The 15133-nt window shown below is 37.5% G+C and overlaps 1 protein-coding gene across 3 annotated transcripts in view; it reads right to left on the reverse strand.

Moving 5' to 3' along the window:
* Window positions 1-15133, reverse strand: part of LOC127651412 (FERM, ARHGEF and pleckstrin domain-containing protein 1-like) — a 145436-nt gene that overhangs the window by 22944 nt on the left and 107359 nt on the right. The window contains exons 9-16 of one of the 3 annotated variants that reach the window (XM_052137218.1): window positions 15036-15131; window positions 14728-14891; window positions 14417-14485; window positions 13240-13315; window positions 12612-12810; window positions 6550-6737; window positions 4617-4706; window positions 2039-2172 (exon numbers count right to left, since the gene is read on the reverse strand). In XM_052137218.1, the coding sequence (XP_051993178.1) occupies window positions 2039-2172; window positions 4617-4706; window positions 6550-6737; window positions 12612-12810; window positions 13240-13315; window positions 14417-14485; window positions 14728-14891; window positions 15036-15131 (1016 nt within the window). Of the gene's footprint in view, window positions 1-2038; window positions 2173-4616; window positions 4707-6549; window positions 6738-12611; window positions 12811-13239; window positions 13316-14416; window positions 14486-14727; window positions 14895-15035; window positions 15132-15133 lie in introns of all 3 variants that reach the window. The other 2 variants (XM_052137219.1, XM_052137217.1) reach the window with 2 other exon arrangements.

A 15133-nucleotide genomic window follows, 5' to 3' on the forward strand; every position in this document is an offset into this window, starting at 1 on the left:
TCACAGGCCACACTGAGTTTAAATACTAGTCATGCTGGAAATAGAAGACAGGCTTTGTGACAGAACACACGAGACACGAGTTCTGAACATTCAGAAGAGGTTATCATTCAGAATTTCTCCCATTAAAAAGGTGTGATCACAGGTCTGGTACTGTAGTCATTCAGAATTTCTCCCATTAAAAAGGTGTGATCACAGGTCTGATACTGTAGTCAAGGCTCAACAATAATTGTATTTTTTTTTTTTTTAATGTGTTGTTTCTGTGCAGGCTTAGAATCATGAAAAATTAATTATAAAATAATAAATTTCTTTTTAACTACTATTTTGGTCTTATTTTCTGAAAAAGAAATAACAATTAGTTCATTTTTTTATATCTTACATTTAAAATCATGAGACTTGTCCTAGCAATATTTCCACTGACATTTTTTTTTTTAATTGCAGTGTGTTCAAAAATAATTTAGACACCTAAATAGATGCCTTTATATGTTGCAGCCTCATGCTAAAATGCTTTAAATTATTTTATTTTTTTTTCACATCAATCTACACCACACCCCATAACGACAAAGAAAAGAACAGATTTTTTTTGACTTTACAAAGTTACTAAAAAGAAAAAACTTAAATATCACATTGACATAAGTACTCACACCCTTAACTCAGTACTTAGTTGAAGCACCTTTGGCAGCGATTACAGCCTCAAGTATTTTTGGGTATGATGCGACAAGCTTTGCACACCAGGATTTGGGGATTTTCCTGCCATTCTTCTATACAGATCCTCTAGATGGGGACCGTCCTCTGGATGGGGACTGTCGGTGGACAGCCATTTTCAGATCTCTCCAGAGATCTTTTATTGGGTTCAAGTCCGGGCTCTGGCTGGGCCACTCAAGGACATTAACAGAGTTGTCCATAAGCTACTCTTGTGTTGTCTTGGCTGTGTGTTTAGGGTCATTGTCCTGTTGGAAGGTGAACCTTCAGCCCAGTCTGAGGTCCTGGACCAGGTTTTCATTAAGGATAAGGCTTTCTTTCAACCCTGACCAGCCCCAAGTCCCTGCTGCTGAAAAACATCCTCACAGTATGATGCTACCACCACCATGCTTCACCGTTGGGATAGTATTGCGCAGGTGATGAGAGGTACCTGGTGTCCTCCAGACATGATGCTTGGAATTGAGGCAGTTTAATCTTCGTTTCATCAGACCAGAGAATCTTCGTTTCCTCACCGTCTGAGAGTCCTTTAGGAGTTATTTGCAAATTCCAAGTGGGATTTAATGTGTCTTGAACTGATAGGCTTCTGTCTGACCACTCTGCCATAAAGCCCAGATCAGTGGAGTGTAATAGTGAAAGTTGTTTCTCCCATTTCCACACATGATCTCTGGAGCTCAACCAGAGTGACCATCAGGTTCTTGCTCACCTCTCTTGCCAAGACCCTTCTCCCCCGATTGCTCAGATTTTCTGGCAGCCAGCGCTAGGAAGAGTCCTGGTTGTTCCAAACTTCTTCCATTTAAAGAATTATGGAAGCCACTGTGCTCTTGGAAACCTTCAATGCAGCCGACATTTCTTTGTAGCCTTCCCCAGATCTGTGTCTCGAAATATTTGAGACCTCAAGTGTCATGGCAATGTGTCTGAATACTTATGTCAATGTGATATTTCAGTTTTTTTCTTTTTAATAAATTTGAAAAGTTAAAAAATATCTGGTTTTTGCTTTGACATTATGGGGTATGGAATGTAGATTGATGTGAAAAAAAATATTTGATTTTAAATATGCTTTATTTACTTCTTACAAAGTTGAGAGATTCAACAAGTTGAGCATTTTGATGTAATGATTTTTCAGTCATGTGATGGTAAACAAGTTATGAAGAAGTAAATTTGATGCAGCATAACTGGCGTTTTGACTAGAAGATGAAAGGGTGTTATTTCATCATCAGTGTATTAAAAAGATAAATCAATAATTTAAGCATGTCTGTTCTGGTTGGGACAGTTACTGCATACACTCTTAACACAATTAAATCTTGCCTTCAGCATACACACACACACGTGAAGTACGCACCATTGAGCCAATCGCTGCTCCACATCCTTCAGAAAACTCTCATGGAATTTGTACACTGGTTCAAAATTGGCAAATATGAGATTGCTCAATGAATCTGGCATGACTTCATCTTTCCCCACATACTTCTGAAAGCACTGAAATTAAAAAGACAGAAAAGAGAAGCTTTATAATACTGATATTTTACCATAATTTTACTTAAATAAATCTACTGCATACGCATTTCAAACACTTCCCATTTGTGCCATTTAATACTTTCGATGACTTGGTTATTTTTTTGAATGTGTATAACAGTAATAATAAAGAATTAGAAGGCGTGTATATTTTCTTTACAGAGGCCCTGTGTAACATAATAATATATATATATATATATTACACACACAGGTGGCCAAAGTGGCATTCAACTTAAGTATACACAATGTATAGTCAGGACATTAATAACGTGAAAAATTACTATTACAATTTGAAGAAACTTTTTAAACTACTATTAAGAGTTATTTCCTTCACGTGCAGAAATGGCAGCTTTGCAGATCCTTGGTATTCTAGCAGCCAGTTTGCCCAGATACTCAGGTGACATTTCACCTCATGCTTCCTGTAGCACTTGCCATTGATGTATCTGTCTTGTCGGGCACTTCTCAGGCACCTTACAGTCTAGCTGATCCCACAAAATCTCAGTGGGGTTAAGATCCATAACAATACTTTCCAATTATCTGTTGTCCAATGTTTGTTTTTCTTTGCCCACTCTAACATTTTCTTTTTGAATTTCTGTTTAAAAAGTTGCTTTTTCATTGCAATTCTTCCCATAAGGCCTGCACCCCTTCTGTACATGAAACTGGTGTTGAGCAGGTAGAATTCAATGAAGCTGTCAGCTGAGGACATGTCAGTTTTTTGGCAGATTCAAGCATTGTATATATGGCTATAACAATATGTGAACCACAACCGAAATAGCGATACAAACATCTACGATCCTGTATCATGGTTCCTGAACCGCGACACACGCCCCTCTCCAACCCCAGAAGCCTGCCAACAGTTACAGATGCAGCCCCTTGAGCTCTTTACACACACTTCAATAAAATTCCACAACAACATCATCTATTTTCTCATTTCACAGTAAACATTACATGTAAATCATGAAATTATTAAATGACATTATTATTAAAATGAATCGCACGTTATTAACGCGTTAAATCGACAGCCCTAATAAATATATATATATATATATATATATATATATATATATATATATATATATATATATATATATATATAAAAAAATGGGAATGTAGATTCTTAGTTAATTTAACTTGTTTGAATTTTCTTTTTTTTTTTTTGCAGTATACACTTAAAGTCATGTGCTTGCAGTGTAGGCAACTTCACTGGTTATAATGGGAGTGATGTTTTGTTCAAATATTGAGTTCTTGTAGTTTCAGGAGCTGTTGAACAGATGCAGCTGTACTAATGCAAGCTGATGGGTGTGATGGTCTGATCTCAAACATCAACCTCACATCCAGAAGTAAAAAAAATATATTTATGAGACGTGCAAAGGCAATAACCTGCAGCTTTTGTACACTTCCCTGTAAAACATCAAAGACATGAATTACACCGCCGACAGGTAGACAGGAGAAAACAAGAAACAGAGAACAGAAAGAGTGAAAGATATGCTTTAGTTAAACTTAAAAAAAATAAGTAATTCAAAATGTTCTGATGAATTAATGATATCTTTCAGTGTTTGGTGTAATCTGATTATGAATTAATTAATTACTGTAATCTACTTACTTTTCAATTAAAAATTGCATTAAACAGTTTTGTAATCAGAGATTGTAGTTAATTTATGGTCAATTAACAATTAATTAATAAATTACTTTTAAGTACATTACTATAATAATACTATACTTATAAATGTAAATAAATATGTATATCTGTTTGCATTTCCATGCACCCTATGACTATCCATCTAGTGTAAAACAAAAAAATTTCGGTGGAAAGTCTTTTTTTTTTAGAAAGTAACTTAAATAGTAATGCGATTAATTTTCAATTAAGTAATTGGTGAAGTTATCTGATTATAATTTTTAGAGAGGTCAAATGTAATTTAAAGTAGACTACTTTTTTGGAGTAACTTACCCAAGACTGAAAACATTTTATTTTTTTAACATCAAGCGAAAAATATGCATCTTACGAATACATTTAAAGCGAGTATTCAATCATTCAGCAATAAATTAACAACTCAAAAATAAATTTTCAACATGCTATTTAATAGTTATAAAAGGTGAAGGTAATTTCTGCAGCATTTGCGGCACCGAGCAGAACTTCTCAAATACGTTTTCAAACAAAATTATTTTAACATAAAATTGTGCAATTTACCTTTTATATTTACATTTACAATATAATTTTTTTATTTTATGATGGATTATTATTATTACTATTTAAATTTAAAACTAAAGTAAATAACAGCATAATTCATAGCTGTAATGTCCCAGACAGTATTTACTGTAAATCTAAAACTGAGACAGCTAAAGACCGCAAATACTCAGATCTGACATACTGACTACATGAGTGAGTATTTACACATTCCGAGTCTTACCACAGTGATGACCTCCAGATCTTTCAAATACGTCCTCTCTGTAGTCAAGAGCTCTTTGGCGATGAAGTAAGCTTTGTCAGTCGGGAACCGCTGAAACCAGAAAAAAAGGGGAGGCGGAAGTGAAGGAATTAGAGAGAAATTGGAACAATAAAATGTATGAAAGAATAAGAGATTTATAATTTGTTAAACAAGTTTAAATCAGAAAATCTTTGAGATGTTTAGCAGGTTTAGTGTTCAAACTTGTGGGTCATTATCAGGAAATTGAAATTTTGTACCCCATTTGTGTTCCCAAGACTGACTACTGATATCATTAACATAATACTGAACTTAATTTTGAAGTATAACAATTTTATTTTATATCTATATACTGTATATATATATAGTCTTTATCAATATTTCATTTTATACTTTCAGAGACTCAAGCATAGAGATTGATTATATATTTTATTTTTTACTCCTTGAATTGTTTTAGGAAGCCACTGATGGTTAAAAAAAAAACTATCATATGTTTAAATATATATTGCTTTGAGGTGACTATTGTGTGACAAGCAGTGACACTCCATATTTTTATACATCATATATTTATACATTAAATATATTGATTAATAGCTGTAAGCAAACTTAAAATTCTGAATTGGACATAAATCTCACTCAGGCCCTCTTTGAATGTAACAGTTGGCACAGAAATGTCATGCATTGGTTACTTGTACAAAAATAAAAATTCCTGAAATTCTCAGGCACAAAGGGCAAATTGACCCCAAAATTACCTTCTTGCTTATTTACAACATTCCACGCTGTGCAATGTCAAACAAGTAGGAATTGTAATCTTAATGTTTAAGGCCAGTACTCAACTTCTAGATATCACTTAAGTTGATAGTCACCCACATACACGCACAAAAAATCCTATTCTGAGAAGTACACAGAGACACTTGATCCAAATTGTAGTGGTACTTCTGATATTAAATCTGCATGTAAAAAGCAGCCTTTCCACTCCTCATTGTAGCCTTATTTTGCCTAGTGTGGCTTCAATACAAGTACAGCATATGTTCAAAAGATAAATTAGTAGAGAGCTCTTGAAATCTTCAAAATAGGAAGTTGAATTGATGGGCAGCACAATCGACACTTCTTACCATAGACGAAGCAATCATTCTAACTGCATTCAGAATTTCCTCTCAACATTTTAGCAAGTAATCAATAACTTTGTTGTGTTTAACTCAACATTTCAATTGGTTCCTGCGTTCCTACTTCCAATCAAGCAAACCAATATTTCCATGACATTGTCAGTAGGTCAATTAGCATTCTTCAAATGCTGGCCCAAGAACTGGCCACAGTCCGTTCACTAACCATCTAATGTATTTTGCATTAAAACAATTAAATATTTTTTTGTGTTAAGAAAATAAAGCCTTCATTTATGACCATTAAGGCTTGCATTTTGACATTATTATCAGGACACATTTTACCCCAATTCTCATTACCATCGTCCGGTTATTTTACCATTCACATTGATTTCAATGGAGATTCTGAGATTTGGGGGATAAAATTAGCACAATTGTCATGGAAATTATGTCACAATATAAAAAAATCGTGCTGGCCCTTTAACTCTTTATTTAAATTAAATATTAATACTTGTTTATTTTGATATTGGAGTAAAATATATATAATAGAATATAAAGGATATGTTCTTGTCAAATTTAGAGAAAATCACCCTTGTAAGATCTGATCTGATTGGTTGGTTGGACACAACTTCCGAAAGTGAGGGCACAAAGTCTTTTTTATCAGACCGCCGGAAACAAAGTCGTATTGAACATGTACTGAACAATGAGCACTTTTGATGATGAAAATAATCACTCAAAGGTCTAGTTAAGAAGACTATTCAAAAGTCATCTTTTGGCAAGCAGATCAGTGTCCCTCCCTCCCACCCCAAAAGACAAACCTTTCTCCGAACCTCATCCTCGTCGTCTGTGCGGACGAAGCTGGTGTCGGTCAGTAAGGGGCTTGTGAGTGGAGACGGTTGTCGACCATCTGGACTTTGGCTGAGGCTGAGAGTCTGCTTCTGCCCATTTACCATCACAGTGGCAACAGGCGGAGACTCACCATGTTGAGGGCTGCTGGTATCTGGACCTAAAGGAGAAAAGGCACGTTATGCTAAATAGCCGTAATATGGGTTAGTTTATTGGATGACAATGAATTTTCTTGTCTTTTCTAAATGCAATCAAGTATACAACCTTCAACAGCAAATATTTTTCCATATCCAGATGGAAAAACATCCCAAACCAGCCTAAGGTGGTTTGCTGGTCTTAGATGTCCATCAAGCTGGTATCCACTTGTCAAGATGGTTTGGTTTGATGATTTTAGAAGGGTTTTGGCACTTGTCAGCTGGTCAGACTGGAGGACCAGCTGGCCAACCAGCTAAACCAGCTGAACTTGGCCAGACTGAGAGACCAGCTTAAACCAGCCCAGGTCATCACTAAAATTTGTATGGGTGGGCCACTACTTCCGCTGGGTCAAATGGACCTGGGCCAATGTTCTGATGATGGCCCTGAAACTAGCTTAGACGAGCAAACCACATTAGTCTGGTTTAAGACCTTTTTTTCCAGCAGGAGGCTAAGGCACAAAATGTAAATATTGTAAGACTACCCCAGCTACTGCAAAGACTACTTTGTATTTTGCATCCCCACAATGGGATGCTTGTGTGCCCACCAGACTACATATGTAGCTTAACTAGAAGATTTCCTTGTTCAACCAGCTTCACAAGCTAAGTTTTGCTGACGGAAACCAAGGCTATGAGGGTCCACCAGCACCAAACCATCACTAACCAGTATGGTGGTCTTTTCAGCAAAGTAGTATTGAAATTGTTCTTGAATTTTAATACTAGTTGGAGAGATTCTGAATTAATCAAGAACATTGCCAAAGACTAAAGCTGCACGTCACACACATGATGCTCAGATAAGGTCTACGGCTGCCAGCACAATATCAGAATCCAGACATAAATTAGTCACTGCATCGCAGTCTGGGAATTCAGCCCAAGGACACTGCCGAGATGTATTTAGCACATTCCCTGGTTGATGAGGTCATGAACATGTTTTATCTTTAGTTCAAAAGAGGACTACATCTATGTCACATTCACTTCACAAGTACAGTCTTATACTTGCCCAAAAAAGTTTCGAGTCCCATGCCATGGCACGAATTGGATGTGACATGAACCGGAACATTTCAAATGTACCGAAGGTCCACAGTCCATCAATTATAGAGGAAGATGGAAGAGCCGCAAAGCTTGTGGCAAAGGCCTCATGGTGGTGCACTCATTAAAACATGCAAGAACATCTTCAAACGTTCATCAAACATGCAACACAACTACAACAACTACAGCTACTCTAGCACAAAACAAGACAGGAGTGGGGCTCTAACATCTACGGGTGACCATAAGACAACGTCAGCCATCTAAGTAAACATCTGGAGGCCTGCTTTATAAGTACCAATTTTTATTGCTACTCATACACAGTCATTTACAATGTTAAAAATGTATCCAAAAATGTGAGAGGAGTACTGAGGAATAGGGCTTTGAATATTAAAAACAACAACAGAAAATCATTATACACAAGGTGCAAATAGGTGTCCAAAGAATTAACAATTTTTAGATAGATTTTCTCTGTGTATAAGTGCAATAGTACTCAACATGGAGGAACAGTTAAAATGTACACTAAGGCTCCCGTTGTTTGTTCAAAAAACAGTTGTGACCTTTTGATTGCTTACCTGGTTATTTAGTCTAGAATACTAACTCAGATGGTTTGTAAACACATCCACTTAAAGATAGTTGTTTTGCATATGTGCCACAGTGATTACACTGCTAATTATGAGTATTTAAAAAAAAGTACAGTTACAATATATTACACAAATATATCTGAAACATTTCATATACCTCAGAAACATACAACATACTGAAAAAAAAATTAGATAACAGGTTGAAAGTGAATCACTAAATACGGCAACTATTTTCATAATAAAATCTAGAGTTAAAAATGTTAATCACATGTTAGTGTAAATTACAAAACACTATTATATAAAATGTAAGAATTCTACTTCGTCACTGACAATCATAAATTACAGATCATTGGGAATGTAAGGTTGGTGAGAATTATATACATTCATATAAACAGTGGCGTAAGTGAACACTTTCCAATTAATTTCATAAAGGCTTTCTTATGTAACGCACCCAAAAAAATCTGCAGTGGTCTTGCGAATGGCTTTACGAACACTTTCCAAAACTTTTCACTGAATATTTCTCAACAGAATAATAAAAACAACAAAAAGAACAAAAACTGAGAACTTCTTGAATTTGTTTTTTTATATAATTAATACTAATTAAACCACTATATGATTTTTAAACTGATATTGCAAAACTTAGGGCCAAAAGGTACTCGACAATTATGTGAACGCAAATGTTCCTAGCTATGAAAGCTTGATATTACATGTTATTATGTTCCAAAATAATGCATTTCATAACTCAATGGAAGCATGTTGCAAAAGTATTCTATGGTTAATTTTATCTTACAGGTAAAGCACTCATAGCAGACAGTTTGAAGAGAATCTTGATGAGCATCATCTTAGTTAAACCCAGGATATGTTCATAGCTAGCTATCTGAATAAAAACACATTTGGTTAAATGGCACAGAAATTTGAAGGTAACTCTATTTCCCCCTTGAGTAGAGCTTTTTGACCGCTATAGTTACACAAGAACATGCATTTAAAGTAAGTTCATCTTGACCACATGCTTGCAGTGTGTTAGCCAAGCATTTGTGTCAAAGTTTGGTTCCTGGCATAGAGTTTCTGGCATAAATTAAACACAACGTAATGCTATGGTGATGCTATGGCTATCATTTTGAGAGCAAAGATTTCAGATTGTTATAAAATGTCAAATCGAACACTAGGACATTTTGAGGACCGCTCTTGAAAACATTTCTAATCTTTTCTAAACTTCACATGCGGAGACTCCAAACATGTTTCCTTCTCACATTCTGTCCTAAGCATCAACATCTATGTCCACCTTACAAGACCACTGCATTTCAAGGGTCCCTTCTCAATGCAAAAGTCTTCAACATATTTTAAAAAGACAGGGCTGCAAAATGCCTAGACAAGGACAGGTTGACATGCTTCCAGGAGAGAAGAAAAAGAGAAGGTGAGGCATTCCAGAAATGCATGCTGGTAAAACAGTGTTGACATTGGGCAGAAAAGGTCTTATAAGCAATGGAACCTGAGCACAGGCTAATGTATTTTTTTTATCATGTGTACATTAAGCACTGCAAATGCACTGTCAACAAATGACACTGATGAGGAGTGCCAGAGATTTAGAAGAAGGAAATTGAGCAGTGAAGCAAAACAAAATAACATCTGTAATGTTTTTGAAGGAGGGATGCATGCTGGGAAATGGACAAGCAAACATGTCAATACCACTCAATCTGCACCCAAGTGAAACCATCAAAGATAAAAAAGCAGGAACTTCAACAAGTGAAAAAAAACAATCAAATATCAACAAAGCTTGCATGAATGCATCATGGTTGAAAAACAATCTTTGACACATGACAGGTCACCAAAATAATTAAGCTCATTAAGCTTGTTTGTCAAATTGGATTCACCAAGCTAACACTTGGAGCTCTAGAAGAAATAATACAAAACCCATTAAGGTAAATTTTATCGAACGTTTTCCCACAACTTCTCATGATGAAGCAAGAGAAGACCTTAATTTACCCATTATACCACACAGCCATTCAGTATTAAACTTTACAACACAAACTTAGTTCAGGTTTAGACAACAGTTGGCCATTAGAAGAACCACTTATCACCAAAAACAAGTTGCAAATGTAAACTAGCTACCCTAGTTGTCACAGCATGTAAGCCCCTATCCAAACCCTCAAAAACTACACTTTAGCATGGGCAACTATGTGTGTAAGCAATGCAACACTACAGTACCAGTCAAATCTTGAATTTCAGTGATCATATGACCACTATTTTATCAATACTTCTTTTACAAAAATCATAACATTAGCCAATGCTATGGCAAACAGAAATGTATGCTTATGATATTTACATACAGAAAAACATAGCATCTTCACTATATTTTGTTGCTACAAGAATGACAGAAAATGTATATTGCACAGTATCACACTTTTGGCAAAACTTAATGACTAGTCATCTGGTCAGCAGTAATAAAGGTCATCTTAAATTTTAGCAATACTAATAAGCTTTCACTCCCTACCAGCAATCACATTAACAAAAAATAGCAGTAGGACTTTCAATTCCTCATCAATTTGGAGATCATAGTTAATCTCATTCTAAATGGGTGTTCATATCGACAATGATTTTCAGCTACAAAGCCAAGTCATTCATTTCAATGAGAGATGATGCGAGCCAGTTCAGTGACAGCCAATGGAAGCAGGACAGTGGACCTCACATGATCTAGTGTCTGATAATGATGCACTTAGTCATATGGGAACGACTACTAGAAAACAACAGTACAGTGACTTAGCGATTTGCAGCTATTTCAACGCTGCCAGTATGAATGCCCCTTAATAGTTTACTTAAACGCTTGAGATTTGACAAAAAATTGCATAATGTTATCTTTAGCGTTTAAAGTTGCATGGTTTGATTTTTGAACAACTCACTGTACAAAAATTGTTTCCAAACAGGTTTTCCGAACATTCCCCCCATTTGCCATGGTTCAAACAGGAAGTCCCACCAAGAGACTCACTCAATTGATTGAGCCAATGTTGCTATGACAATCCACTGTAATAAACTGGTAACAATTCAGTTTGGTGTCACTAGTTGCACAGAAATTACACAGACCTTTTAGCATCCTGACTGGGCCATCCAAATGGCAAAAATCGGCATATAGCCACCCAACAAGAGGCACACATCATCCTCTCTAGCAGTTAAACAAATGCGGCCCTTCCTCATCTTTGATGGGATATCCATAGCCATCTTCTCCCCCTTGGCCCTCATCATCGAGTTGGAGGCTGCCAAACGAGAACTTGCTCAGTGTCATAGGTGAGGAATTATCTGCCCCAGGGTTGCCGTAGACTAGGGGCTGACTGTACGAGTTGCTACCCGCATCCGATTCACTGTCACTAGACTCGGTTCCACTATTAGTGGAACCATCAATCAAATGAATTGGGCTACTGTGGTCATTAACACTTAGTCTGCTTCCATAAATTCGCTGGACTGTGTTGGTTCGGACTGCAAGCCCATTAGCAGCCACGCGGCCCTCAAGGGCCGCCATACGTTCAGCCCTTGAAACCACCGGTCGTGATTCATAAGCAGGGGTTGGACTTAGTTGGCTCAGAATCATCGGATCAGTGTCGGAGCGGTTACGCATGCCGTTTTGGAGTTTCTGCAAATGTGGGGACCGACTGACAATTGGGGTGTAGCTTCCATAATGTTGTGGCTCACTCCCAGTTCGGCCATTTGTGCGGTGATGACTGCCTTCATCCCACCTGTGACGCCAACTATAGCCCACCTGCTCTGCATTGTTCAGGGAGCTTGTTTTGTGAAAGCTGCTCAACACTGGGCTACAGTTTGCACTTCTGGAACCCACAACATGACTAGGTTGTGACACAGGGCCACGTCTGTCCATACCCTGAAACAATTCATCCACCAAGGTACTGCTTAAGGGAAGAGCACGTGGTGAGCCGTTACCACAAAAAGACCCATCAGACATCTGACTACCACTGAAGGTACCGAAATTCTGACCCAACCGATGCATGTTCAAAGGAGACTCCCTAAATCTAGACTTGCTTGCCCCTTGCCCATTTTGTTGGCCTTTTCCATAACCATTGCTAGTGCCCATTTTACGACCAACTGGCTCAACCTCATCACTGTCATGAGTGTGCGAGTGCGACCTGGTGATGCAGCCTTTGACCAAATCATATTCGCTATCTATGTCACTGCAGTCGATATAAGGTATCGAGGAGCTGCTACCCTTGGTAGCACGCGATGCTAGACCTGTGCTCAGATGCTCGGCCTGCTGCTTGGATGGCGATGACTTTGTTCGAGCATCACCCTCATCCTGGGTCCCGTTTCGGCATCTGTTGGTGTGTGAGGTTAGGCTCCCAGTATAACGCTGGTGAGATGAGTTTTCAACAGTCACTTGGGTGCGCCCAAGAGGCGAGTCCATCTGGTGTCCTGAAGCAATGGTATTCCTCTGCAACATGTAGAACACACAAAGAAGAATGGAAAAGGAAGAGAAAGATTATTTTATCAATGCTGACACAGTCTTAAACCATGTGTATGTTGGAAAATTAGCTTGTGTTGGGTCTGTTTTGCTTTGAACATGCACTACATGGATGGCTTTAATGGTTGTACACAGTCTCTGTGTCAATAAATGCATCTCCAGCTGAAAGCGTTTAGACAAGTTATTCTTGCAAAAAATTATAATGTAAAAAGGGGTGGCAGACACTGCGAGCTAGGCCCCATTAGAGAATGGACCAAGGGCTTCAGCCTGTGTAAGCCCATGCGTTAATGCACCCCTGCTCAGAGAACTGAAAGGGTGTCTGGAGGTAGCTGAGGGACCCCAAATGATGCCACGAGTATCTTTGAATTTCTGTAGTATATATAGCTGGATTATACTCACCTCTCCTTGACCCTCAGCACAATGCTTGTTTGGGAATGGAGAAAGACCGCTGATGGACTGGATTTTACTGTGTTTTCTGAGGATGGAAGATGCGAAAAGATTGGGTACAAAGGAATTACGGGGATACTCTCATGAGGTAAAAATCTGTAGCACTATTTCCACTTAGCCACTTCATGCATTTTGGCTGGTCATATTGCTGTCCAATAATGAAAAAAGAAAAAACATAACAATGACAAAATAATATGGGTGCTTTTACACTAGCACTTCTTGTTTGAAGTCTGGTTCGTTTAGTTGGTGTGAAAACTGTTTTCTGAACCCATTTGTGCACCTTGAAAAAGTGGTCTCGGGAATGGTTCATGTGAACTCTGGTATGGTTCACTGCTGATTTGAACACAATCGTTCTTAATCACAGAAGTGAACTTCTATTGATGACATATAATTTGAGTCTTTGCAAGCTCTGTCACAATTATTATAGTATAATGCATTTGCATGCATGGTATAATGCAAAAAAATGCCTGCATTCTTCACATCTGTTGCAGCATCAGATAAATCCTCAAGTGGTGTCCTGTGCATGTGTAGTTTTGGTGGTAAATCCAAAGCAGCACATAATTCAATAACTGGCATCTTCTTTTGAGTCGTTACTTAGTTACAGTGTAAACAGCTGCTGCTTGTACTCACAATGGTGCTCACATTGAAGACGAAATTGTTTATCAGTTTGGACCCAAATAATATGATGTGTCCGGAGACCAGCGGGGGCAGAGGGAAGGGGGAGGAATCCAACTCTAGTACAAACCAAGCAATCGAACCAAGTGTGAAAGCACCCTTATACACGTTAATTTGTCATTTCCAAAAGACTGTGACATTGGAAAACTGTAATGCCCTAAATTTGCATGCAATGCAAGGAGTACAGGATGCAGCGATATTTACGTGGCCAGGTATGAATGGAATGTTCATAAATCGTATCTGGTTATCATTCAGATATGAGAATCATGAAGAGGTAAAGTGTAAATGGGGTGCAGTGTTTAAAAAAGGATAATGTGATTTATCTCTACAAGGGTTCTTAGGAAAGATAACCTAATTTAATACTTGTTTGTGTGTAATGTCACTTCTGTGTATTGAAACGAATTGGTGCAGAAAGGTAATGACATTTACATAAAGGTCAACTGAAGAATCTCACCTTTCAAATGGAACCTTTTTGAATTCAGAGTCCTTTACATAATCAATAACCTGTCTTTGTGTGCGGCCACTAATGAGACACAAGATCACACATGACAGGTTTAGAAACAAAGAGGAACAGAAGAAATACCGCAATACATGTTGTTTTCAACTTTTTACACAAATTGTTATGCTGAGAATATAATTTTGAATGTAAATTAGAAAACAATGTAAAACAGAGTATTTTCACTAGTGATCAAGATGTTTGGGCCCTTGCAAAAGTCAGCATAAGGGTTCTAATCTACAAAGTGCACCACATGCCCAATTTCTTACCTAAATCTGAAGGAAGAACCCCTGGTTAAGAGCACCTGTTTAGGTTTGGGTTTGGGTTCTTCGAAGAGGCGGAAAAAGGCATGATACTCCACGCAGATCTTCCAGAAGACCTTACAGCAGTTCCTGCTGCCCATCATGAACTCGAGAGTGTCCTGACAGTTACTCTGCTAGAAACAGTTTTTTTCTTAAGATATATTCCAATATACAAATGGAACACATAGCTAGGTATCTAAACAAAAATTATGACTCCAATAACCAATGGGTTTATCATTATCAAATACTCGAACCATAAAAAATAAATTACTTACGTTTAAGTCAGGTCGTAGTTTTATGAGAAAGCGTTTCCTCTTGAAACTCAGCTTGCGGACTTTAGACCAATTAAAAGCATTTATTCTGGTGTGTCCCT

The sequence above is a fragment of the Xyrauchen texanus genome, chromosome 11 (genome assembly GCF_025860055.1).
Source record: "Xyrauchen texanus isolate HMW12.3.18 chromosome 11, RBS_HiC_50CHRs, whole genome shotgun sequence".
In the NCBI taxonomy this organism is placed as follows: domain Eukaryota; kingdom Metazoa; phylum Chordata; class Actinopteri; order Cypriniformes; family Catostomidae; genus Xyrauchen; species Xyrauchen texanus.